Source organism: Anolis carolinensis, chromosome 2 (assembly GCF_035594765.1).
Source record: "Anolis carolinensis isolate JA03-04 chromosome 2, rAnoCar3.1.pri, whole genome shotgun sequence".
Classification (NCBI taxonomy): Eukaryota; Metazoa; Chordata; class Lepidosauria; order Squamata; family Dactyloidae; genus Anolis; species Anolis carolinensis.
Genome location: NC_085842.1, coordinates 215394327 through 215421439, shown reverse-complemented (window position 1 = coordinate 215421439; position 27113 = coordinate 215394327). Strand labels below are relative to the sequence as shown.

At 45.6% G+C, this 27113-nt stretch overlaps 1 protein-coding gene and 1 long non-coding RNA gene across 4 annotated transcripts in view; both read right to left on the bottom strand.

Annotated features, from left to right (window-relative positions):
- The window catches only part of LOC103280919 (uncharacterized), a 28343-nt gene extending 27329 nt beyond the window's left edge, over positions 1–1014 (bottom strand). Inside the window, exon 1 of the long non-coding RNA XR_507522.3 lies at positions 437–1014. This is a non-coding gene — a long non-coding RNA (uncharacterized LOC103280919). The remainder of the gene's footprint in view (positions 1–436) is intronic.
- A 4510-nt stretch (positions 1015–5524) lies between these two features.
- Positions 5525–27113, bottom strand: part of tbc1d2 (TBC1 domain family member 2) — a 70052-nt gene continuing 48463 nt past the window's right edge. For all 3 annotated transcript variants that reach the window (XM_062971722.1, XM_062971723.1, XM_062971725.1), the window contains 2 exons: positions 7743–7864; positions 5525–6230 (listed from right to left, as the gene is read on the bottom strand). In XM_062971722.1, the coding sequence (XP_062827792.1) occupies positions 6023–6230; positions 7743–7864 (330 nt within the window). In that variant the 3' untranslated portion in view covers positions 5525–6022. The remainder of the gene's footprint in view (positions 6231–7742; positions 7865–27113) is intronic.

Sequence of the window (27113 nt, the reverse complement as noted above, 5' to 3'; positions counted from 1 at the left end):
AGCGCGGAAAACTCACAGCATCCCAGTGATTCCGACCATGAAAGCCTTCAACAATAGTTAACAGGATGTCTAAAGGAAAGAGAGTGAAAAAGGAAGACAGACATAGAGAAACAGATTAATTGAATGGCCAGTAAACACATGTTTTATATACAGTAGAGTCTCACTTATCCACATCAACTGAAAAAAGTGTTATTTATATTAAAATCACCCGTAATTCTAAGGCCCCTTCCACACAGCTGAATAAAATCCCAGATTATCTGCTTTGAGCTGGAATATATGGCAGTGTGTATTCTGTCAATCTATATATATAAAAGAGTGATGGAATCGTGGCACCGAGCACAGCAACTAAACTACGGGTCCCCCAACCTCGACATTAGACAACACAACCCATCATCCACGCCTTAAGGTTGAAACAACACAAAATCACTTCACGCACCTCCACATGGACAGAACCCACAACGCACCATCGGTAGCCATGCCGGGAGGGAAACAGAAAGTATAATGGCCGGCCGGCAAGAGGGAAGGCAGGCAATGGGAAAAAGCTGTCCCCTGGGTCCTAGCGCCCGCCCATCATCCGAATCATTTATCTCCACTCCAACCTTCTACAATATCCAACCCATTTTAATACTCTATATTTTAAATATATGCTATAAACCATGACAATCAACACAATCTCTCTCCTAATATTTTAACAGGCTTAAAATCACAACACCAAATAAAAAACAACACTCTTAAAACACGGGAATGCCAGACACTAAACAATCAAGGCCAGCGAACACCTCCCACCATCTGCCATGCAGGACACAATCCAAGCACTCCCAACAGATGGCCACTCAGCCTCTCAATAATAATAATAATAATAATAATAATAACAACAACAACAACAACATCATCATACAATCCTAAGGTTTTCAGAGGCTGACTATTTCTGTGGCCCTGACATGTCACATCTCTTTTTATGTTTGGAACCTTTAGAGTGTTTGCTTACCTTTTTCACATAGAAAGAAGATAGCTGTATACTCAGAGAGGCCTGACTATTTCTGTGGCCCTGACATGTCACATATCTTTTTATGTTTGGAACCTTTGCTTATCTTTTTCACATAGAAAGAAGATACAGTAGAGTCTCACTTATCCAACACTCGCTTATCCAACGTTCTGGATTATCCAACGCATTTTTGTAGTCAATGTTTTCAATACATCATGATATTTTGGTGCTAAATTCGTAAATACAGTAATTACTACATAGCATTACTGTTTATTGAACTACTTTTTCGGTCCAATTTGTTGTATAACATGATGTTTTGGTGCTTAATTTGTAAAATCATAACCTAATTTGATGTTTAATAGGCTTTTCCTTAATGCCTCCTTATTATCCAACATATTCGCTTATCCAACATTCTGCCAGCCTGTTTATGTTGGATAAGTGAGACTCTACTGTAGCTGTATACTCAGAGAGGCCTGACTATTTCTGTGGCCCTGACATGTCACATATCTTTTTATGTTTGGAACCTTTAGAGTGTTTGCTTATCTTTTTCACATAGAAAGAAGATAGCTGTATACTCAGAGAGGCCTGACTCTATTGTACATACTAAACATAAAGATAACCATACAACAGACATTCAATACCACCACTAACTCAAATTTCTCACCAACACCACCAGACAACGCCACAGCAACGTGTGGCTGGGCACAGCTAGTTTGTTGTAAAACATGATGTTTTGGTGCTTAATTTGTAAAATCATAACCTAATTTGATGTTTAATAGGCTTTTCCTTAATTCCTCCTTATTATCCAAGATATTCGCTTATCCAAGGTTCTGCCAGCCCGTTTAGCTTGGATAAGTGAGACTCTACTGTATATAAAAATTATACGTTCAGCGTCCTAAGCATAATTAAGATGATTATGGGAAGCAATGCTGGGCAGGACCTTTTCCTGAGAGCTTGGACAGATGTTGCCAACCTAAGCAGGCAGCATTGGGTATGATGGATCAGTGATCTGCTTCACCACAAAGCATCCTCTTAAGCCGCAGAGGCCTAAAATGTTAATCTGACAACAATAAAAGCAAACCTGACCTTCCAGCAAGCAGCAATCTGAATATTCGCATTTTTATTCAGCCAATTTCCCAGTCTTCTTCAACTGGGAAGGCAAAAAACGATATACATAAAAGACATTCATGAATTCAGAAGCTTTCAGGAAGTTTAAACCCACAAACGCACAGAAAATTGTTATAAAATTCCACCTGAACCAAGATAATACATAAATTGAAAAACCAAAGAATCTTGTAGCATAATAAATAAAATCAGTGCATTGAGAATAAGATAAAGGAAATTTGCAATGTGCATACACCACTGGTTGAGGCTCTGGTAGACAAAGGATTTAATGGGTCAGAATGTAGCAAAGCATGACTGATAGGTGACAGTTTCACAAAAGCTGCCAAGGTTGAGGGGAGTTGGCCACAAAACACAAAGGGCTACAGAATGTGCTGGACAGATCTGGGGGTGAAGTGTGCAGATAGGGAGGCATAAACAAGAAAGGCAAAACAGCACCATGTTGCAGGGAAACTTTCCAATCATCTCTGAATAGTTCAGAGATAAAATGGCATGGGCTTTACTAGGTTTCAGGTCTAGATGCCTTCTACCGGTCCCACCAAGGACATGTCTTTGCTCTAGAGCAGTGGTTCCCAACCTTTTTTTGACCCAGGACCACTCTGACCAGGGACCACTCTCCCAACATTAGTACCAAAAGGGTTACGAATCAGTTTTTGGTCAACTTTTGATTCGATTTGGGGTGCCGATTCAGAAAATTGCATTGGAGAAACCACATCAGCTCTAGTTTCTGATACAGAACATATGCCGTCCAGTAGTTGCCATCTGCTCATCCACAGAAAACTATATCTAGACCAGATTTTCCCTGCATGTCTCACGGACCTTATTTTAGGTCTCACGGCCCACTGGTGGGCTGTGGCCCACAGGTTGGAAACCACTGCTCTAGGGAAAGAAAATACAAAGTGCTTCAGTGTTTTGTTAACTTAGTGTTTATGTCCTTAGACAAAACGTGATATGGGGAGGTGTGTGTAAGAGAGATCTGAAAGCCAGTGCTCCAGTCTGCTATCGGGATTCACAACATCCCTTGAAACTCCAAAACAACAACAGGAAACTTCTTGCTGGTCTTAAGTGCAGTAAGTACTACTTTGTGGACTAGTCAGTGGCAGAAAGTCAGTCCCTAGTATAACTTCACAAGGCCCAAAGGCACCAAGACTATCTGATCTTGGAAGCTAAAGAGGGATGGAAGACTAAATATCAGGTGCTATTGCATATATTTCAGAGGAAGAAACTGGCACAGGATTGCCATAAGTTAAGAGGCTACTTGATGGTTATGTGAACACACACATTCATCCTGAATCTTCACACTGCCAACTGACAGCAGCCAATTTTACATTTCCATGCTATTCCTGAGAAGATGCAAACTTCTTTAACTGCCCTGAGTCCCTCTGGGGGGAGAGGGCAGGTTATAAATATATTATTATTATTATTATTATTATTATTATTATTATTATTATTATTATTGTCATTAAATTTGGTCCCAAAGAAAAAGTAGCTCCATGTTTGAGTCCCTAGCACATGATTTCAAAAACATTAGGCAGGGGAAAAAGAGAGATGGCATCTGCTTAAGTAGATTCTTGTCTCAGCTATCATAAAAGATGGAATCTTGCATACATTTCAGTAAGAGACGTTGTGCTGTGTCTCTGATCAGTGCCACAGTCAAAGGTGTGCCTTTTTGTAGAATGATTAACTTACTTTTTAAAGATCTATATACTGTACACTGAACTCTCCATGTTCCTGCAACACAGGGCAAAGAATTCCACTTCTGGGCAGCTTTTTGTTGCCATGGCTCACCTAAACCTATTTATTGTAAATTATCTCTTTGCTTTCAAGCACATATGGGGGTGGGAGAGCGAAGAGGCACCACACATTTGTAAACTCACAGATAAAGTGCTAAACATACATGAACCATCCCCTCCAAACTGGATTCAAGCCTGTCAATCAAGTCCCCCGCACTTGCCCCTTCATACTGTTCCTCATTAGGAAACCAGATGGTGGAAGGTGCCAGTGTTTCACTATCCTGTAATACAAGCTTTAAATAAAGAACTTATCACACAGAAGTGGAGCCCCCGGTGACGCAGTGGGTTAAACCCTTGTGCCGGCAGGACTGATGACTTGAAGATTGGATTGCTGACCTGAAGGTTGCCGGTTCAAATCCAACCAGGGGAGAGTGCAGATTAGTTCCCTCTGTCGGCTCCAGCTCCCCATGCGGGGACATGAGAGAAGCCTCCCACAAGGATGGTAAAAACATGAAAACATCTGGGCGTCCCTGGGCAACGTCTTTGCAGACGGCCAATTCTCTCACACCAAAAGCTACTTGCAGTTTCTCAAGTTGTTCCTTATGCGAAAAAAGAAACAATCAAACAAAAAAACAAAAACAATATAGAAGTGTCTCATTACTGCTATCCTGCAGCATTCCTACAAGATGGCAGCTATTTCCCATCGTGATGATGGGAGATATTACACAGATACAGGTATAATTCTACCTTCCTGTTGTGCTGCTTTCCCACCTGTGTTTCTTCATTTTATAGGCACTATAAGAGCCACAGTGGTGCAATGGGTAAACCCTTGTGCTGCCGAACTGCTGACTTAAAGGTTGGCGGTTCAAATCCGCAAATGGGGTGAGTTCCCATCTGTCAACCCTACCTTCTCTTTCAAGATGGTCGATAATCTCACATCAGAAGCGACTTGCCTCAATTCGCTTCTGACACGATAAAAAAGAAAGGGCACTTTGCATGTACAGCAAAGGACAGTGCGGAGGATGCCACCAAAAAAGCACGAAGACTCATGCTTGAGGTACAGTAGAGTCTCACTTATCCAACATTCGCTTATCCAACATTCTGGATTATCCAGCATATTTTTGTAGTCAATGTTTTCAAAACATCGTGATATTTTGGTGCTAAATTTGTAAATACAGTAATTACTACGGAGCATTACTGCATATTGAACTACTTTTTTTGTCAAATTTGTTGTATAACATGATGCTTTGGTGCTTAATTTGTAAAATCATAACCTAATTTGATGTGTAATAGGCTTCTCCTTAATCTCTCCTTATTATCCAACATATTCGTTTATCCAACGTTCTGCTGGCCTGTTTATGTTGGATAAGTGAGACTCTACTGTATATACACACACATATGCAGTAGTATATATGCACACCCATCCATACACACACACACACACACACACACACACACACACACACACATATTTACAGGCTTTGGACATCAATAGCCCTTGACATCTTTATCACGGGGAGGTGGCGAACTGGCAATGTGTACTGCATTAAGTCTACTGTGCCAGTTTGGAACCTCCATACAACGAAGTCCTAAGGCCAATAACTGTTCTTTCTTTGCCATCTGCCATAAGAAGGAAGGAGTAAAGGGATAGATTTGTGCACAATACAAGAGGCAAACCAGAAAATAAATCAAAAGTAAAGATTTTACAGTACATTAGGACCAGCTTTGGGCAGGCCATCTTTAGACTGAAAAGTGCCACTAAGGTAGGAAATAGTGAGAAAAGACTGGAGTTGTCTTGCCCTCCTTGCTCATTGTCTGTGGTGCAATGGAAACTGTTGTCCTGACATCCATACTGTAGTAAGATTGAGCGGCAAGGCTTCTTGGCTTCTGCATATGAAATGGGAGAGTATACCCATTGGCCCTTTGCTTCAGGTAGCAAGATGGCTTGGGCTGGCCCTGACTTTGCTATCTAGAAAATGTTTCCTCTAATCCCAAGCTCTACAAAGGACCTGAGAACAAAGCTTCCACAGTATGTGAGCATTTCTGATGCAACTGACAGAATCCAGTACATCTCCCTGTGTTGCTCAAGGATGCTTTGCCTCCCACTGTACAAACAATGGCTGCCTTTTGTTTCAAAGGAAGTGAAATGATCGAAGATGCACAGAGAAGAGGAAAACAGGCATTATATGTCGTCATCATCATCGTCTTCGCTCACAGCTCCATCCAGGTGGCTGGAAGGGTGCTCCGCTTGTGCCATCAAGTACTGGGTTTTTATCTTCTCCAGTTCTCTCATCTCAGCCTCCAGTTTTAGCCTGTACTCCTCACGCCGATTTCGGAGAAGCTTCATGCGAAAGGGGTTCATGTCACTGAAGGCGATGTTCGTCAGCTTCCTGCAAGAAGGAAAGTACATGAGACAGACTGAAACAAACCAACAAAGAGAGTCTGTAACACATGCTTCCATTTTCAAACTGTTTCAAACCTGGGTTGCTGTGAGTTTCAAATAATATGCTCAAATAATATCCTGGACACAGCATATTCTTCGAGAACACAGAAATGCTGGACCACTCTAACAACCACCATGTCAGATTACACAGAGAAGCCATTGAAATCCACAAGTATGTGGACAATTTCAACAGAAAGGAGGAAACCATGAAAATAAACAAAATCTGGCTACCAGTATTAAAAAAAACTTTAAAATCAGGACAGTAAATAAGGAACACCACTCTGAAAACAGCCGAATTCCAGACATGAAACAATCAGGGCCAGCTAACACCTCCTAACAAAGGATTCCCCCAGGCAGGAAGCAGCCAGGCTTTGAAGCTGCAACACCATTCAATGTAATCAAGGTGGCCAATTGCAACATTCACACCTGAGTTCTTTCTCCCAACGTGGAACTTCCACAGATATATAAATCCCAATTGTCTAGCTTCCAATATACCTCACAATCTCTGAGGATGCCTGCCACAGATGTGGGCAAAATGTCAGGAGATAATGCTTCTGGAACATGGCAATACAGCCCAGAAAACTCACACCAACCATATTATTATTATTATTATTATTATTATTATTATTATTATTATTATTATTATTTATGACACAGCAAACAAGATAGATATGCTGGATTTCGTATCACAAAATCACAAGTCGAACACTTCCCAAGTGTCTAGGACTGTGTGATGTATTTTCGGAAGATGCGTGCAGATCCCAGTAGGGTAGCCTTTTGCAGTTGGCATTATTATTATTATTATTATTATTATTATTATTATTATTATTATTATTATTATTATTAGGCTGTTTTAGAATCAATTATGATGAAAGGTAACGTATAAATATCTTAATTAATGAATACTGATTGGACTATACCACTATGGAGCCATTCTGTGTTTGCCCTTTTCATGTTTTCTGAATGGCAGATTTGCCTTTCCCTAGGCAAAGAGTTCTTCCACAATGGCAATTTGTACTGATTTGTCTTTTTTATGCTGCGTTTCCCTTCTCATTGTTTTTCCTGTCCAAATTTCCCTTTTTTTTCTTTTGACAATTAGAGGGGCAGTAGCAACAAAGGAAAGGGTTGATGAAAGAGAAATAAATGGATCTTTTCTATTTCTACTGTGTACGTTGAGTGTATTTCTTCCAGGGTGGGAGAAAGAACCCTTGTCTGTTTCAGGAAATATGAATGTTGTTAATTAGTAAGCTTGAATTACTTTAGGATGGTGCAAAAAAAAAAAAAGTAAGATGATTACCTAAGCATTCTATGCTGCGCAAAGCATCATTTAGATCCTTAAAAGCATAAGGATATCAATCCAAATGCTACCTTCTGGCATATCTGCTAAGTCTGGAAGATCTCAAAGTGTCTCAGTACTATAGCATCATCCCAAGCCTTGGAATTCTGACAGTATGTTTACCTGCCATCACAGATAGTTTTAGTGAAGAACCGAAGATACTGGTATATTTCCAAGCTGTCCTGGATCCTCAGTATTGCCTCTTCATTGTATTTAAAAATGGCTAGAGCATAACGAAATATTACCTAAGACAAAGAGATAGTTGGCTTGAGTTCATATAGTAAAACACAAGAGGAATGTACTCACACTTTTTTAACACGGAGAGAGAAAGATATACCGTAATTTGAGTAGTCATAAAATCATAGAAGTGGAATATGTCTCAAGGGACATTTAGTCCAACCTCATGTCATAAACACTATCGAGGGATGGTCATCCAACTACTGTAACAACCCCCAAACAACCTACCACTTTCTGAGGCAGGGCTAGCACAGCGGGTTAAACCACCTGTTATAGAAGATTCTGGGTCATGGTGAGCTCCCACCGTCAGCCCACCTTCTGCTCACCTAGCAGTTCGAAAACAACAATTTGAGCAGATAAATAAGTACCACTTTGGCAGGGAGGGAAAAGCCGTCCCGAAAAACATGCTGGCAAAAATCCAACCAGGAAAGGCGTCCATGGACAACAGGCTCCTCGGCATGGAAAATGAAAAACAGCACCTCCCCATGGCTGAGCTGAGCACAGTCAGATGCCGGGGATGAAAAGAGGGAAGCCTTGCCTGTTTATTTTTATTCTGATCCCTTTCTCACCCAGAGTTTTTAATTTTTAATCTAGTTTTCAAATGTAGTGTTCATGCGGCCCGCCCTTGTTATATTGCTGTTTTGATCTTATGTTGTACTGTTTATTTTATGTATTGTATTATTTAATTGCATTATGATATGGTTATATTGTATTGTCCTGGGCATGGCCCCATGTAAGCCGCCCCAAGTCCCCATTGGGGAGATGGTGGCGGGGTATAAATAAAGCTTTATTATTATTATTATTATTATTATTATTATTATTATTATTATTTATGTTCTGTCTGTCTTTGTCAATTGTATAATAGCATTGAATGTTTGCCATATATGTACCTGCAATCTGCTCTGAATCCTCTCAGGGAGACAGAGAAGAATGTAAATAAAGTAGATTATTATTATTATTATTATTATTATTATTATTATTATTATTATTATTAATCCACTTCCAACGTGCTCTTACAACCAGCACATCGTTTAGATGGAATTTCTTCTAGTTTAAATGCATTAATTACTGTCCAAGTTTCTGCAGCAGGAGAAAAAAGGCTTGCTCTGTCTTTTACATAACACCCCCCCTTCAGATATTTAAAGACAGCTATTGCCACCCAGACTTCTCTTCATCAAGTGAAATACACCTAGCTTACTAAGCAGCTCCTCATAGAACTTGGTCTCCAGATCTTTTACCATTTTGGTTGCTCTTCTCACATTCCAGCCTGTCAATATTTTTCTTGAATTATGATGTCCAGAGTGGGACATGGTATTCCAAGAGAAGTGGGGGTATTTCTGCTTTCCTCAATCTGGACACTGTACTTGTTGTTAATGCAGCCTAGAACTTCACTAAGTGTTTTTGATCAATGCATCACATTGTTGTTGTTGTTGTTTATTCTTTCAGTTGCTTCCGACTCTTCATGAACTCATGGACCAGCCCAAGCCAGAGCTCCCTGTTGGCCATGGCCACCCCCAGCTCCTTCAAGGTCAAGTCAGTCACTTCAAGGATACCATCCATCCATCTTGCCCTTGGTCGGCCCCTCTTCTTTTTTCCTTCCATTTTCCCCAGCATCATTATCTTCTCTAAGCTTTCCTGTCTTCTCATGATGTGGCCAAAGTACTTCATCTTTGCCTCTAATACCCTTTCCTCCATTTCCTTTATTTTCTGTAGTATGGACTGGTTTGATCTTCTTGCAGCCCAAGGCACTCTCAAAATTTTCCTCCAACACCTTGTGTTATTCAAACTATTTCATGCAGTTAGGTCTAAAGCCAACGCTTAGTCCTAATTAACATGGACTCTGTTGGAAATAGCAACCTTCTACAAGCCTCCTATACTAGTTATTTGTTATGTATATGATTGAGATTGTTTACTATATTGTATGTATTAGGCTTGATCGATCCATGAAAAATTTGATTCTAAACTCGTTTCAAAACTAGAGGGGGCAGTTTTTCGTTTTTGTTGGTAATAACGAATTTGGCCCCCAAAATTTTTCGAAATTAACGAAAATTCGTTATTTTCTAAATTAATTCGTTAATGGCGGACGCGCATGCGCGGTGGCCCAAAAACAGCCCGAAGGGGGGGGGGACTTAGGGGGCTCTCCCGCCCTCATTTTTTGAGTGATCTTCTTCAAACTTGGTACAGTGGTAGAACACATTTAACACTGATAGCTCACCAAAATGTGGAACGTTTCCCTTATCCTCTGATTTTTGGCAAATTTTCATAGCTTTTATAATGAACCATTTTTTAATAATTGCAGAAATCTGTTCCTGGTTTGAAAGTCTTATTTCCTGTTAAATTGGGTTGTCTTTACTGTGAAAGTCATTGCTCTACTTTAGAAACTTTGTTTTTGTGGCTGAAACTTTGTTAAATTGGTGTAGTCCCTGCATATGTGTGTGTGTAAAGGTATCCCTTGACGTTAAGTTCAGTCATGTCTGACTCTGGGGGTTGTGCTCACCTCCATTTCTAAGCCCAAGAGCCAGTGTTGTCCATAGACACCTCCAAGGTCATGTGGTCGGCATGACTACATGGAGTGCCATTACCTTCCCGCCACAGCGGTACCTATTCATCTACTCACATTGGCATGTTTTCAAGCTGCTAGGTTGGCAGAAGCTGGAGCTAACAGCGGGCGCTCACTCTGCTCCCGGGATTTGAACCTGGGACCTTTCAGTCTGCAAGTTCAGCAGCTCAATGGTCTTTGCCTTGGCTGCCTTCCAGATCAGGCTTATAACCAGCCTATTATGGGCCACAAATTAAAGAAAATTCAATCCCATTTAAGCACAACATGAACAGTTTTGATGCCAAAACCATAAACTCTGTTTATTAAACTCTACGATCCAAACTTTAGAACAACTTGCAAACAATTGAAGGTTAGACCACAGTAATAATAACCAATTCTATTCCTTTCCAAAATTTAAACATAAAATAGTATCTTTCTTTCCAATAGCATATAAACTTTTCCTTTGTTTACAAAACAAAATTCTAGACAGTAGCCATTTAGAAGATATTTCTATATTTTCCCTGCAAAGGATAGGGCTGCATCCCTCTGGAGACACACATGATAACCCGGACATGATATAAGGCACTTATATACGTTAAATAAACATGATGTCATTGCATATATAAAAGAAGCATGATATTAGGCAATTATAGTTGCAAATAATATAATTAAACATGTAAAAATTATACATCCATACATAAAAGAAACATGTAAAGTAACTGCATATATAAAACACAATATAAAATATGATATAAGGCAATTACAGATGTCAAAGGAACGTGATATTACATATGTAAAAAACATGATTATATGTATAAAAAAGCATGATACAAGGTGTCAGGATCTAGGCTGCTGGGCACCAATAACCATACACTGAGGCCAGATTCTATCTAATATCTTTATTAAAGGAATATATAAAGTCAATAAAAACAAGTGTAGAATAAAGTTCAGAAGCAGACCTTTCAAATGAGGCCAAATATAGTCCAGCAGATTATTGTCCAATATGAAATATTAGAGTCCAAAGATTATAATCCAATAACCGCAACACACGGTTTGCCAAGCAAAGCGTTGGGAAAACAGAAAAAGTCTTGAATCCAATGAAGCTTGACACAAGGCTGAAAGTTACTTGGAACGTGGCTGGAGCTGTGGCTAAAGGCAAAGCAACTTGAAGCATGGAACAAGATCTGTGGTAAATCCGTGAGACGAGGACAAGGCTTGGAACTAGATTCAGGAGGCAAGGAACAGGATTCGAAGTCCACACACACATGACCTCTCTCCAGGAGCTGACGAATTGACTCCGCAAGGAATCCTTCGCGCAATTTCCCTATATTGGGTCTCGTTTCCCCAAACAACAATCACTTTCCCTAGAGAACAGGGAGCGAAGGAAACCAGCTTGCAGGTGCAAGACTCCCCGTATTTTCTCAGGGGAAATACTTCTAATCAGTGGCATATTTGGCAGCAAGGCGAGCACTACTTCTAAATTTTTCTCTCGATCCTCTATCAGTCGTGTAAGCCTGTTTTCTCCCATAAGGGGGAGAGTTCCCACCAAGGTCAGGTTTAATTGGTTCTTGGACTAGAACTTCAGGCAGCTGCCAAGGCTCTGACTCCGACCGGAAATCTGGGGAAAACTCCATATTTTCCTCCTCATCTGCCACAATACTGTCAGGAATAGGACTGCAGGGCCCATGAGTCATCACACTAGGCAACTGACACATCTAAAAGAAACACAATATAATTAACCTAGGTACAACAAATGTGAAAGAAGGCAACAATATACATAAAAAAACATTTCTGGACTCACAAATGTAGTCTAAGAGAATTGGGCTTCCATTCTCCAAACCTGAAACAAAGTGGGAGGAAATGTAAAGAGTGTTAATGATGCTCGAAATCAAATGTTGTTCTTTTACAAAGTCAAACTAAAACTAAGAATAAATGCTTCGGTCTTCTCCTGATCTTCTTATCTCCTCACCTTGCGTCCAGCCGAGTTACGTCCGCACTTGCGATACAGCGACCTCTTCCCTTGGCTCAGTGGGCAGTATTTTAAAGTATGGGCCTTTTCGCCCGTGGCACCGCAGAGCGGACAGGTGTATTTGCGCAAGATGGGGCACTCCACGGTGCCGTCCATCCCCTTCAGCCGGTGGGACGAATAGACCTGCTTGGATTCCCCGTTGTGTTTGCAGAAATTGCAAATCTCCTTGTTTTGGGAAGCCTGGCCATTGGCACTACCTTTGGAGCTCTTGCTGCTGGAACTGCTTCCATTAACCCATTGTGATGCTGTTTCAAAGTTGTCCTCGTTGAGGACTAGCTGCATGTCGTACTCCATTGTGTCCCAACTCTGAGATGGAAATGGGACCTTCTTGCGTTCCGCGATGATCTCCGTAACCACTTTCGCAAGGCTCAGATAGCCCTTCCATCTGTCAAACTCCCTGAACATGGAAGGGGCATAATGTGGCACGTGCATGGCTGATCTGGAGAGCATGGTGCCAATTCTACCCTGGTGTGGACACACACTGAATGCCACATATTGGAGGCGGAGTCTTTGTTTTATATATAAGGGGAGGGGTTCCAAACCTTTCACATTGGACCCTCCCATCTATTTTTACCCTCCTTTGCCCTAGATTTAACCCCCACATGTCTAGACAATCACAGCTTTTCAAGGAAGAGTTTGGTTTTTCCAATTTTTTAACTTCGGAGGTAATGCCACAGTTTCTCCCTTGAGGCAGTGGTTCTCGACTTGTGGGTCCCCAGATGTTTTGGCCTTCAACTCCCAGAAATCCTAACAGCTGGTAAAATGGCTGGGATTTCTGGGACTTGTAGGTAAAAACACCTGGAGATCCACAGGTTGAGAAACACTGCCTTAAGGGAACGTTAGCAGTTGTGGTTCTGTTTGTCCATCCAAGAATGAGTTGAATTTCTGCCTTGGATGAAATAGCAACATTGCACATCCAACGTTTCCAAAAGTCCTGAAGGACGGATCCAGTAATGATGAAGCCTGCAAGAGTGTTATATTGCTTTTGCATGGCAGAATAGCATTGGACTGGATGGTCTCTTCTACCTTTATGATTCTATGATGTTTGGCGCCATGACTCTATGATTCTATCATTTTAGGATTCTAGGACTTTTGGGATGATTCTGTTACTTGGTTCTTTGAGTCTATGACTTTAGGGACCATGTTTCTATTATTCCATGACTTCTGTGACCATATTTCTATGACTTTTGTGACCATTCATGGGCCATCTGGCTAGTATTCCGGGACGGTAAATGATATATCGGTTACAGCACCAGATATTTCTGGATACAGTAGAGTCTCGCTTATCCAACATTAACGGGCCAGCAGAACGTTGGATAAGCAAATATGTTGGATGATAAGGAGACATTAAGGAAAAGCCTTTTGAACAGCAAATTAGGTTATTTTTCAAATTAAGCCCCAAAAAATCTTGTTTAACAGCAAATTAGACAGAAAAGGTAGTTCAATACGCAGTAATATTACGTAGTAATTACGAATTTAGCAACAAAATATCACAATATATTGAAAACATTGACTACAAAAATAAGTTGGATAATCCAGAACATTGGATAAGCGAGTGTTGGATGAGTGAGACTCTACTGTATATTGTTTTTGCATGGCAGAATGGCGTTGGACTGGATGGTCTCTTCTAGCTTTATGATTATATGATGTTTGGTGCCATGTTTCTATGATTCTATCATTATGTTGTCGAGCAATTTAGAACAGTATAGGATACCGCTAACTGTTTCTTTGAGTGGTGTTCTGTGGAAACACAACCCGCCCATCCTCCCCCGCTGATTTCATGAAAATAAAAGAAAAGAAATAATAAGCCACATCCGGCAAGGCCCACACACTGAAATACTAGGCCGGCCATCGTTGGCCGGCAAGCTTCCCTGAGTGGAAGAAATAGAGGCCGCCGCCCCAAAGAAGGGTTCTGTGCAAGATTGCACCAAGGGGGAAAGAACGACAGCCGCGAGAGAAGACAGAGGCGGTGCATCGTGGGAAACACGTCGACCACGTAGGCCGACAAGGCCCACACGTTGAAATACTAGGCGTGCCACCGTTGGCCGGCACGCTTCCCTGTGAGGAAGAAAGAGGGGCCGCCGCCCCAAAGGAGGCTTCTGTGCAAAATCGCATAAAGGGGTAAAGAACGACAGCCGGCGAGAGAAGAGAGAGGCGGTGCATCGTGGGAAACCCGACCACGTAGGCCGAGAGGCAGCAAAAAGAAAAGAAAAGAAAAGAAAAGAAAGAAAAAAGCCACAGGCGACAAGGCCCATACATTAAGCCGGGCCGGCCACTGTTTGCCGGCACGCATCCCTGAGAGAGAGAGAGAGAGAAAAAAAAAACCAGAGGACACCGCCCCAAAGGAGGCTTCTGTGCAAAATAGCATAAAGGGCTAAAGAACGACAGCCGGCGAGAGAAGAGAGAGGCGGTACATCGGGGAAACTCGGCCACGTAGGCCGAGAGGCAGCAAAGACCAAAGAAAAGACAGAAAAAGCCACCGCCAAAAAGGCCCACACTTTAAAATACTAGGCCGGCCACCGTTGGCCGGCACCCTTCCCAGAGAAAGAGAGAGAAGACCAAAAAAAAGGAAATGTGGGCCCAAGCCCCTCAGACCCGGGGGGCCGGCCACCGTTGGCCGGCCCCACGCCCACACGCCGCAACCCACGGGGAAGGGCAGGCTTTCTTCACGTCTGCTTGCAAAATGTGGGCCCAAGCCCCTCAGACCCGGGGGGCCGGCCACCGTTGGCCGGCCCCACGCCCACACGCCGCAACCCACTGGGAAGGGCAGGCTTTCTTCACGTCTGATTGCAAAATGTGGGCCCAAGCCCCTCAGACCCGGGGGGCCGGCCACCGTTGGCCGGCCCCACGCCCACACGCCGCAACCCACTGGGAAGGGCAGGCTTTCTTCACGTCTGATTGCAAAATGGGGGCCCAAGCCCCTCAGACCCGGGGGGCCGGCCACCGTTGGCCGGCCCCACGCCCACACCGCTGGACTCACAGGGGGAAGGGCATGCTTTCTTCACGTCTGCTTGCAAAATGTGGGCCCAAGCCCCTCAGACCCGGGGGGCCGGCCACCGTTGGCCGGCCCCACGCCCACACCGCTGGACCCACAGGGGGAAGGGCATGCTTTCTTCACGTCTGCTTGCAAAATGTGGGCCCAAGCCCCTCAGACCCGGGGGGCCGGCCACCGTTGGCCGGCCCCACGCCCACACCGCTGGACCCACAGGGGGAAGGGCATGCTTTCTTCACGTCTGCTTGCAAAATGTGGGCCCAAGCCCCTCAGACCCGGGGGGCCGGCCACCGTTGGCCGGCCCCACGCCCACACCGCTGAACCCAGAGGGGGAAGGGCATGCTTTCTTCACGTCTGCTTTCAAAATGTGGGCCCAAGCCCATCAGACCCGGGGGGCCGGCCACCGTTGGCCGGCCCCACGCCCACACACCACAACCCATGACACAAAGATACACTCCATAACAGCAAACCGTCTATCCTCTGGAAAAATCTAGCCATTTCTGTAGTCAATGATTCCATTATATTGTGATATTTTGAAGCTAAATTCATAAAGTAAGCAATAGCAACATATCATTTCAGCATATAGAACGACTTCTTATGTCTCCTTGGTTGTATAACATGCATTTATGGTGCTTTATTTGGATAATAATAACCTGATATGATGTGTTATATGCTTTTCTTCAACAAGTCCAATCCAAGAAATCTGCTTATTTCAGCAGTGGTAGGCCCGTTTGGCTTTGATCAGTGAGACTCTTCTGTGTTCATGTTGGGTCAATAAGACATAAGATATAACTGAAGTCACAGTCAGCATACAGCATTACCAGCTTAAAAAACAGTGGTGTAAAAACACGGCTCGAGTCCGAGGACTGAAGAGGAGGTAGTTTGACAGTTAAAAAACTATACAGTGCGAAATACTATTGGCCTGTCAAGCTATTCTTAAATAGGCTACAAACGACCACACAGACCTATAATGCTTTTTGGAGGGGGAAGGTTTTAAGGCTCTGATGTTAGGCACATGTTTCCATGCAGTTCCACTGCAGGTAAGACTAGTGTGTTCTTCAGGGGTTATTAAAGTTCTCCTGCAGATGACCTGGATAGAGGGAAATGACTTCAGTTGGTTGGTATACATACAGTTTAAGTAAACTTGAGGAAGTACAATTATGAAAGATATAGTGTGTAATGTAGTAGAAAGTAATTCAAAGTAGAAACAAAGCAGAAATGTGGATTCCAAAGGAAACATGAAGGCATTATTAAGTAATTGTTTTTAATAGCATAAGAGATTCTGAGTGGATTGATTCTCTACTTCTTACTCTGCGTAAGATTATCATCACATGCTCTCGACTACACCCGCACAAGGCAATGGTACAGTAAAAGAAGACAATTTTGAGAAGTGGTAAAGGCCAAGGTGTCCCACTTCTTTCAGTGATTCCGCGTGCGCGGCCAGAGGGCGAGGGGAACAGCAAGAAACAGTTTCCACGAGACGGAACTTGCGCCCACTCCTTGAAAGCAGCCGCAAAGGCACACGCCCTGACGGGCAATCGGCAACGTCCGTGTGCGCGGACAGTGGGCAAGGGGAACCAAAGGCGGCCGTTCTGCCGCCACATCGTTGAGTACACTTCCTTTTAAGGTGAATGGGACACTGTCCCACAGTCTGTGATCACTCCACCCTCGTTATTACCAACAGACCAGCAAGAAACAGTTTCCACGAGACGGAACTTGCGCCCACTCCTTGAAAGCAGCCGCAAAGGCACACGCCCTGACGGGCAATCGGCAACGTCCGTGTGCGCGGACAGTGGGCAAGGGGAACCAAAGGCGGCCTTTCCGCAGCAACAGCGTCAATCACAACCTCTCAGGGTGATGGGAGACTGTAACACTGTCTTTGATCATTCCACCCTCTTCTATTGTTTTACCCACAGGCCAGCAAAAAACATTTACCACTCGGCGAAACGTTCTGCCAACACCTTGAAAGCAGCCGCAAAGGCACACGCCCTGACGGGCAATCGGCAACGTCCGTGTGCGCGGACAGTGGGCAAGGGGAACCAAAGGCGGCCGTTCCGCAGCAATAGCGTCAATCACAGCCTCTCAGGGTGATGGGAGACTGTAACACTGTCTTTGATCATTCCACCCTCTTCTATCGTTTTACCCAAAGGCCAGCAAAAGGCAGTTCCCACTCTGGGTAACCTGCGCCCACACATTGCAAGCAGCCGCAAAGGAACACGCCCTGAAGGGGGAATTGGATATACCTCTAGAGTCTGGCGTCACGTAGTCCGAGAGGCAGCAAAAAGAAAAGAAAAGTAAGGGAAAAAAACAAAGGGCAGCAAAGACCCCACCCTGTGCCAGCCGGCCACAGTTGGCCGGCATGCATCCCGGAGAATTCGGCACGGCCCTCCCACAAAGTTTTTTTTTTTCCGACTTAAGCCTCTACCCACAGCAACACTCCACCACCCCAGGGGAAGGCCGTGTACCTCTTCTATCGTCCTGCCAACAAGCCAGCAAAAGGCAGTTCCCACTCTGGGTAACCTGCGCCCACACATTGCAAGCAGCCGCAAAGGAACACGCCCTGAAGGGGGAAGGGCATATACCTCTAGAGTCTGGCGTCACGTAGTCCGAGAGGCAGCAAAAAGAAAAGAAAAGTAAGGGAAAAAAACAAAGGGCAGCAAAGACCCCACCCTGAGCCAGCCGGCCACAGTTGACCGGCATGCATCCCGGAGAATTCGGCACGGCCCTCCCACAAAGTTTTTTGTTTTTGTGACTTAAACCTCTACCCACAGCAACACTCCACCACCCCAGGGGAAGGCCGTGTACCTCTTCTATCGTCCTGCCAACAAGCCAGCAAAAGGCTGTTCCCACTCTGGGTAACCTGCGCCCACACATTGCAAGCAGCCGCAAAGGAACACGCCCTGAAGGGGGAAGGGCATATACCTCTAGAGTCTGGCGTCACGTAGTCCGAGAGGCAGCAAAAAGAAAAGAAAAGTAAGGGGAAAAAACAAAGGGCAGCAAAGACCCCACCCTGAGCCAGCCGGCCACAGTTGGCCGGCATGCATCCCGGAGAATTCGGCACGGCCCTCCCACAAAGTTTTTTGTTTTTGCGATTTAAGCCTCTACCCACAGCAACACTCCACCACCCCAGGGGAAGGCCGTGTACCTCTTCTATCGTCCTGCCAACAAGCCAGCAAAAGGCTGTTCCCACTCTGGGTAACCTGCGCCCACACATTGCAAGCAGCCGCAAAGGAACACGCCCTGAAGGGGGAAGGGCATATACCTCTAGAGTCTGGCGTCACGTAGTCCGAGAGGCAGCAAAAAGAAAAGAAAAGTAAGGGGAAAAAACAAAGGGCAGCAAAGACCCCACCCTGAGCCAGCCGGCCACAGTTGGCCGGCATGCATCCCGGAGAATTCGGCACGGCCCTCCCACAAAGTTTTTTGTTTTTGCGATTTAAGCCTCTACCCACAGCAACACCCCACCACCCAAGGGGAAGGCCGTGTACCTCTTCTATCGTTTTCCCAACAAGCCAGCAAAAGGCAATTTCCACTCGGCGTAACCTGCGCCCAAACTTCTAAAGCAGCCGCAAGGCACACGTCCTGAAGGGGGAACGGCACCCTCTGCGTGCCAGGTCAAAGGGGGAGGGGACCCAAAAGCGGCCGTTTAACGACCACAGCGTAGACCACGGCATATAAAGGAGAAGGGACACTAGACAACCATTTGGAGAAATGCTGGCAAAGGCGGAGGAGTACCACTGTCTTTGATGATTCCCCCCTCCGAGTTATAAAGGCACCCTCCGCGTAAGCGGGCAGAGGGCTAGGGGACCCAAAGGCGGCCGTCCCATGACCACTGCGGCAACCACACCCGCTCTAGACAATGGGACACTGAAAGATGACAATTTAGAGAAGTTCTGTCCCAAGTCGAGGTGTATTAATTCCAGTGGATAAAGACATCCTCAAAGGTTCAGATGGACAGATAGTATACCTCTGTAAAGTGAGAGTCTGGCGTATTCCTACACCTGAAATGATTATCTGAAGTATCCACATCAAATATAACAGTGCTCTTTCTGTACAGGAGCTGCGAGGATCTGTAGAAGACCAAACAGTCATGGCTCGTGATGGTAATATTTCCCCCCCCCCCAAATAAAAAGGGAATTGAATGAAATCCGAACAGAACACAAAGAGGAAGCATTATCTACCTTGGCTTTTATGGTCTAATTTTCCACAGAATATCCTTCAACCTCTACAGAGCCAGTATTACATGAGAGAAAACGTTTTGTAACTTCCGAATACAGAGATGGGCCAAAAGTATATTAAGTTCAACAGGGACAAATGAAAGATAGTACTTCTCTCCGCGATGGTTGTTCGGGAGTGGAACTGTCTCCCCCGGACTGTGTTGTAGGCCCCTTCTTTTGAAGCTTTTAAGCATAGGCTCGATGGCCATCTGTCGGGGATGCTTTGAATGATACTTCCTGCGTCTTTCTTGGGGGAGAACTCGATGGCCCATGAGTTCTATTCCAACTCTACTTTTCTATGATTCCATGATTACATGATTCGTGAAACGGCCCCTTGAGATGGATGAACCCAAAAACGTCAGTGGGGCAACGTCGAGTGATGAAAAAGAGGAGAAAGGAAGGGAAAAGAGAGAGGAAAGCATTGTAGGATAGAGGAGAGAGTTGTTGGACAGAGTCCAAAGGGGCCACCCCCCCGCCCGGACGCCCAAAAAAATTGGCCAAAGTTACTCTGAAGCAGAGTTGGTTAAAGGACGAGAACTGTTGCTCTAGGAGCAGTCGGTCTCAAAATCCAAATCTGGGAAATTCAACACAGGAAGGTTGGCCTTCAGGAAAACAAGTTTCTCAACTGTTTGAGGGTCCAGCAAGCTGCGGTGGGGCGTGACTACATCTCCCGCTATGCTGAAGACCCTTTCGCTCTGGACGCTGGTGGGAGGACAGCTGAGGAACTGGCGGGCTACGTGCGACAGATCCGGCCACATGTGTTCGCGTGAAGCCCAATAGGACAATGGATCACAAAAAATTATCTCCGGAGGCTCCTCAAAGTACCTGTTGACCGAGCATTCGGCCGAGTCTACCTTTTGAGCAGAAGCCAGCAAAGAGGATTCTTCAGAGCAGGCAAGTATGGCCACCGTCTCTGCAAAGAAAACGTTTCCTGTTCGCGGCTGGAGATCCGTATCCCTACGGCAACCCCCTACCGGCTCCGCGGGACTTTCCGTCTCGCCACTAGCGCTAGTGCTTGGGGTGACAGGCAGTTCTGGAAGAGGGGCCGCTGTGCCCGTTTCCTCCACCCTGGCAGCAAAGACCTCCCTCACAAGGTCAACAAGTTGGGCCTTCCACATGGTAAAGTCTTTTGGGCAGACGTTGTACTTTAGCCGTGGATCACACAAGGCCGCCAGCATATGGACCTTGCTGGAAAGAAGTGGCTCTAGCCGTTTCCGTACAGCAAAGGACAACCTCCTCACCACCTCCAGGACCGGCGGTGTCAGCGGTCCAGCCAGGGAGTCAATTGTTCGACCGGCACCAAGCCTTTCTAGGTGCCTCCTTAGCCTCAAGACCATGGGCACTGCCTGGCTCAGAAGAGCTTTTGATTCCGAAAGTGTCTCAGTGGCATGTTTGAATGGCTTTAGTACGTCTACTAGCTGGGAGATGGTGTCCCACTCTTGCTTAGTTGGAACAAGCTTGCTAACAGGCGCAACCAAAGTGAGGGAGATGCCGTGTACCGCCTTCTGCTGCTCGACCATGCGTTCGAGCATTTTTAAGGTTGAATTCCACCGAGTCGAGACGTCCTGGAGTAGCTTGTGCTGCGGGAGGCCTTCAAGGCTCTGCCTGTCTCTCAGCTGCCGGGCTGCCTTGATGCTCCGGTGGAAGTAGCCCGCGATCTTTCTACAGCGCTCGATCAGCAGGGAGATGTTTGTGTTGCTGCCCGACTGCTCTTCCTGGCTCTTTAAACCTTCCTTGACGGTATTGTGAAGCAAGTGGGCCATGCAGGACACATTCTGAAACCCGGCACTTTCAACCGCTTTGATCATATTTTTCCCTGCGTCCGTCACCATAAAGCCCCTCCTCATTTCTTCCGGCCTACACTGCATCCATTCCCCCATCATGTTTTCCAGATAGTTGCAGATGGTCTCTGCCTTGTGATCACGATCAACTACCTCCAATGCGAGGAGTGCCCAACGATGGGATGTATCCATAGTGCCTTCCTTCTCCCACCAATGTGCCGTGAGAGAGAGGTAGGAGTGGCCTCCTCCCAAGCTTGACCAAATATCAGAGGTAAAATGGATGTGTCCTCCCATGGCGCTACGCAACATGTGGATAATGCGTTCCTTACAGCCCTCGTACAAGCCGGGAATTACTTTTCTGGAAAAGGTGTGACGGGAGGGGATTTTGTAGCGGGGGCACAGTCGTTTCATAAGGCGTACAAAGCCTTCTTGTTCTACCAGGCGGAAGGGATGGTGATCTAGGGCAATCATCTCTCCCACAGTTTGGGTTATCTGCTGGGGTGTGAGCAATGTTTCCCCCGTTTTCTTTCTGGGTAATGGAATGGCCCAATCCTCCATGGTGGACTGTGTCCGCCTTCCACTATCTTCACCTGGTGAACTTTGCGTGCTAAGGCTGCCACTGGAAGGGCTTGCAGTTCCCCCTCTCAGCGAAATGGAGGGATGGTGTCGCTTCATGTGAGAGCTCAACCCCGAGGTCGCAAGATGTCTCGTGTCTCTGCCTCTGCTGATATTTGCCCCACAGTGTCTACAAACTGCCAAAGTAGAACTCTGAGAGTGGACATGGAAATGGTCCCAAATAAATGACCTTGGCCTCCCCACAGCCACTGTGGCGACGCCCTCAGAGATGGGAGTCGTGGGCACCCTTTCAGCAGCATGAGGAAGTCTACGTTTTGATGGTAGTACCTCCTCTACCTCCTCCTCACTGTCAGTAGCGGGTGGAGGGGTGGGGTTATCTATATCCTCACTATCCACCACCTGTAGTTCCAGGACGGCAACACCTGTATGTTCCAATGATCGTCCAGTTGTCTCAGCTCCATGCGACAGCCGGCTCCGGGTGGATGCCTGTGAACTGTCTGCATTAGAACAGCCTGGTTCTTCATCAAGTCCACCCACTCCCATAGTTCGTCGTTCCAGACGTATGGGACCCACCTTAACTTTTTTGGCCCCCCACAGTGTCCTGGCCGTGGCTTGACCACTACTAGGACTTGCTCCCCCAGACCCGCGTACAGCTGAGCGCTTCATGTCAAGGGGAGTGTTTTAAGGTAACAGAAGGGATGATGGTTAGGTGTTGTGTTACTGGTGGGAAATATTTGTTGAATCTTGATTGGCAACGTGTTATATTCTGGCCAATGTACTGTTGCAAAAGCGTAGTCTATAACATTTAGTTAGTTTTATTTATTTACAAGGGGATACCTGTACTTTCCAGTTCTACAGGAAAGTATGGGATATGCAACTCTTTCCCAAAGTTGTCTTGGGAAAATCAGGAAGCGTCCCTGGCAGACACACACACAAGGCAAGGCAGAAAGGCAGGCTTTCCTTTCCCCAAAAGGAGTTGTATTTTGAAGTGGATGGGATATGCAACTCTTTTTCAAAGCGTCCCTGCAGACACACACACAAGGCAAGGCAGAAAGGCAGGCTTTCCTTTCCCCAAAGGGAGTTGTATTTTGAAGTGGATGGGATATGCAACTCTTTTTCAAAGCGTCCCTGCAGACACACACACAAGGCAAGGCAGAAAGGCAGGCTTTCCTTTCCCCAAAGGGAGTTGTATTTTGAACTGGATGGGATATGCAACTCTTTTTCAAAGCGTCCCTGCAGACACACACACAAGGCAAGGCAGAAAGGCAGGCTTTCCTTTCCCCAAAAGGAGTTGTATTTTGAACTGGATGGGATATGCAACTCTTTTTCAAAGCGTCCCTGCAGACACACACACAAGGCAAGGCAGAAAGGCAGGCTTTCCTTTCCCCAAAAGGAGTTGTATTTTGAACTGGATGGGATATGCAACTCTTTTTCAAAGCGTCCCTGCAGACACACACACAAGGCAAGGCAGAAAGGCAGGCTTTCCTTTCCCCAAAAGGAGTTGTATTTTGAAGTGGATGGGATATGCAACTCTTTTTCAAAGCGTCCCTGCAGACACACACACAAGGCAAGGCAGAAAGGCAGGCTTTCCTTTCCCCAAAGGGAGTTGTATTTTGAAGTGGATGGGATATGCAACTCTTTTTCAAAGCGTCCCTGCAGACACACACACAAGGCAAGGCAGAAAGGCAGGCTTTCCTTTCCCCAAAAGGAGTTGTATTTTGAAGTGGATGGGATATGCAACTCTTTTTCAAAGCGTCCCTGCAGACACACACACAAGGCAAGGCAGAAAGGCAGGCTTTCCTTTCCCCAAAAGGAGTTGTATTTTGAACTGGATGGGATATGCAACTCTTTTTCAAAGCGTCCCTGCAGACACACACACAAGGCAAGGCAGAAAGGCAGGCTTTCCTTTCCCCAAAAGGAGTTGTATTTTGAACTGGATGGGATATGCAACTCTTTTTCAAAGCGTCCCTGCAGACACACACACAAGGCAAGGCAGAAAGGCAGGCTTTCCTTTCCCCAAAAGGAGTTGTATTTTGAAGTGGATGGGATATGCAACTCTTTTTCAAAGCGTCCCTGCAGACACACACACAAGGCAAGGCAGAAAGGCAGGCTTTCCTTTCCCCAAAGGGAGTTGTATTTTGAAGTGGATGGGATATGCAACTCTTTTTCAAAGCGTCCCTGCAGACACACACACAAGGCAAGGCAGAAAGGCAGGCTTTCCTTTCCCCAAAAGGAGTTGTATTTTGAAGTGGATGGGATATGCAACTCTTTTTCAAAGCGTCCCTGCAGACACACACACAAGGCAAGGCAGAAAGGCAGGCTTTCCTTTCCCCAAAGGGAGTTGTATTTTGAAGTGGATGGGATATGCAACTCTTTTTCAAAGCGTCCCTGCAGACACACACACAAGGCAAGGCAGAAAGGCAGGCTTTCCTTTCCCCAAAGGGAGTTGTATTTTGAAGTGGATGGGATATGCAACTCTTTTTCAAAGCGTCCCTGCAGACACACACACAAGGCAAGGCAGAAAGGCAGGCTTTCCTTTCCCCAAAAGGAGTTGTATTTTGAACTGGATGGGATATGCAACTCTTTTTCAAAGCGTCCCTGCAGACACACACACAAGGCAAGGCAGAAAGGCAGGCTTTCCTTTCCCCAAAAGGAGTTGTATTTTGAACTGGATGGGATATGTAACTCTTTTTCAAAGCGTCCCTGCAGACACACACACAAGGCAAGGCAGAAAGGCAGGCTTTCCTTTCCCCAAAAGGAGTTGTATTTTGAACTGGATGGGATATGCAACTCTTTTTCAAAGCGTCCCTGCAGACACACACACAAGGCAAGGCAGAAAGGCAGGCTTTCCTTTCCCCAAAGGGAGTTGTATTTTGAACTGGATGGGATATGCAACTCTTTTTCAAAGCGTCCCTGCAGACACACACACAAGGCAAGCCACAAAGGCAGGCTTTCCTTTCCCCAAAAGGAGTTGTATTTTGAACTGGATGGGATATGCAACTCTTTTTCAAAGCGTCCCTGCAGACACACACACAAGGCAAGGCAGAAAGGCAGGCTTTCCTTTCCCCAAAGGGAGTTGTATTTTGAAGTGGATGGGATATGCAACTCTTTTTCAAAGCGTCCCTGCAGACACACACACAAGGCAAGGCAGAAAGGCAGGCTTTCCTTTCCCCAAAAGGAGTTGTATTTTGAACTGGATGGGATATGCAACTCTTTTTCAAAGCGTCCCTGCAGACACACACACAAGGCAAGGCAGAAAGGCAGGCTTTCCTTTCCCCAAAGGGAGTTGTATTTTGAAGTGGATGGGATATGCAACTCTTTTTCAAAGCGTCCCTGCAGACACACACACAAGGCAAGGCAGAAAGGCAGGCTTTCCTTTCCCCAAAAGGAGTTGTATTTTGAACTGGATGGGATATGCAACTCTTTTTCAAAGCGTCCCTGCAGACACACACACAAGGCAAGGCAGAAAGGCAGGCTTTCCTTTCCCCAAAGGGAGTTGTATTTTGAAGTGGATGGGATATGCAACTCTTTTTCAAAGCGTCCCTGCAGACACACACACAAGGCAAGGCAGAAAGGCAGGCTTTCCTTTCCCCAAAGGGAGTTGTATTTTGAAGTGGATGGGATATGCAACTCTTTTTCAAAGCGTCCCTGCAGACACACACACAAGGCAAGGCAGAAAGGCAGGCTTTCCTTTCCCCAAAAGGAGTTGTATTTTGAACTGGATGGGATATGCAACTCTTTTTCAAAGCGTCCCTGCAGACACACACACAAGGCAAGGCAGAAAGGCAGGCTTTCCTTTCCCCAAAAGGAGTTGTATTTTGAAGTGGATGGGATATGCAACTCTTTTTCAAAGCGTCCCTGCAGACACACACACAAGGCAAGCCACAAAGGCAGGCTTTCCTTTCCCCAAAAGGAGTTGTATTTTGAACTGGATGGGATATGCAACTCTTTTTCAAAGCGTCCCTGCAGACACACACACAAGGCAAGCCACAAAGGCAGGCTTTCCTTTCCCCAAAAGGAGTTGTATTTTGAAGTGGATGGGATATGCAACTCTTTTTCAAAGCGTCCCTGCAGACACACACACAAGGCAAGGCAGAAAGGCAGGCTTTCCTTTCCCCAAAGGGAGTTGTATTTTGAAGTGGATGGGATATGCAACTCTTTTTCAAAGCGTCCCTGCAGACACACACACAAGGCAAGGCAGAAAGGCAGGCTTTCCTTTCCCCAAAAGGAGTTGTATTTTGAACTGGATGGGATATGCAACTCTTTTTCAAAGCGTCCCTGCAGACACACACACAAGGCAAGGCAGAAAGGCAGGCTTTCCTTTCCCCAAAGGGAGTTGTATTTTGAAGTGGATGGGATATGCAACTCTTTTTCAAAGCGTCCCTGCAGACACACACACAAGGCAAGGCAGAAAGGCAGGCTTTCCTTTCCCCAAAGGGAGTTGTATTTTGAAGTGGATGGGATATGCAACTCTTTTTCAAAGCGTCCCTGCAGACACACACACAAGGCAAGGCAGAAAGGCAGGCTTTCCTTTCCCCAAAAGGAGTTGTATTTTGAACTGGATGGGATATGCAACTCTTTTTCAAAGCGTCCCTGGCAGACACACACACAAAGAAGGCAAGGCACAAAGGCAAGCTTTTCTTTCCCCAAAAGGAGTTGTATTTTGAACAGGAAAAACACCCACAGGACAGCCCTTTGCAAGTTTGCAACAACAAAAGAAATAGAAAGACCTAAGACCCACACCACCAAACTCAGCCACAGACCACCCCACCTTTTCTCCTGTCCTGGTCTTCACACAGCCATGCTGTGACGCAGCAATGTTTCCTGCCTGCCTACACCAATGAATCTCTACCCTTCCACCCTCTCCAAAAGTCCCAGTGCGACTGAGCCACGAGGCGTGTGCACGCTGTTTTCATTAAGCACGTCCTACCAGCCCCTCCCCCTGGTTAAACGTGCTCTCTGATTGGCTACAAGGGGCAAACAACACACTAGATTGCCCCAGTGGACTTAAAAAAGTTTGGATGATTTGACAAAGCATTTTTTAAAAACGAAAAAAAAGGCGCCATTACGGAAAACGGCCAATCGCGGTTCGAAACCGCGATATCCAGGCGTGTGGACAGCCAAGA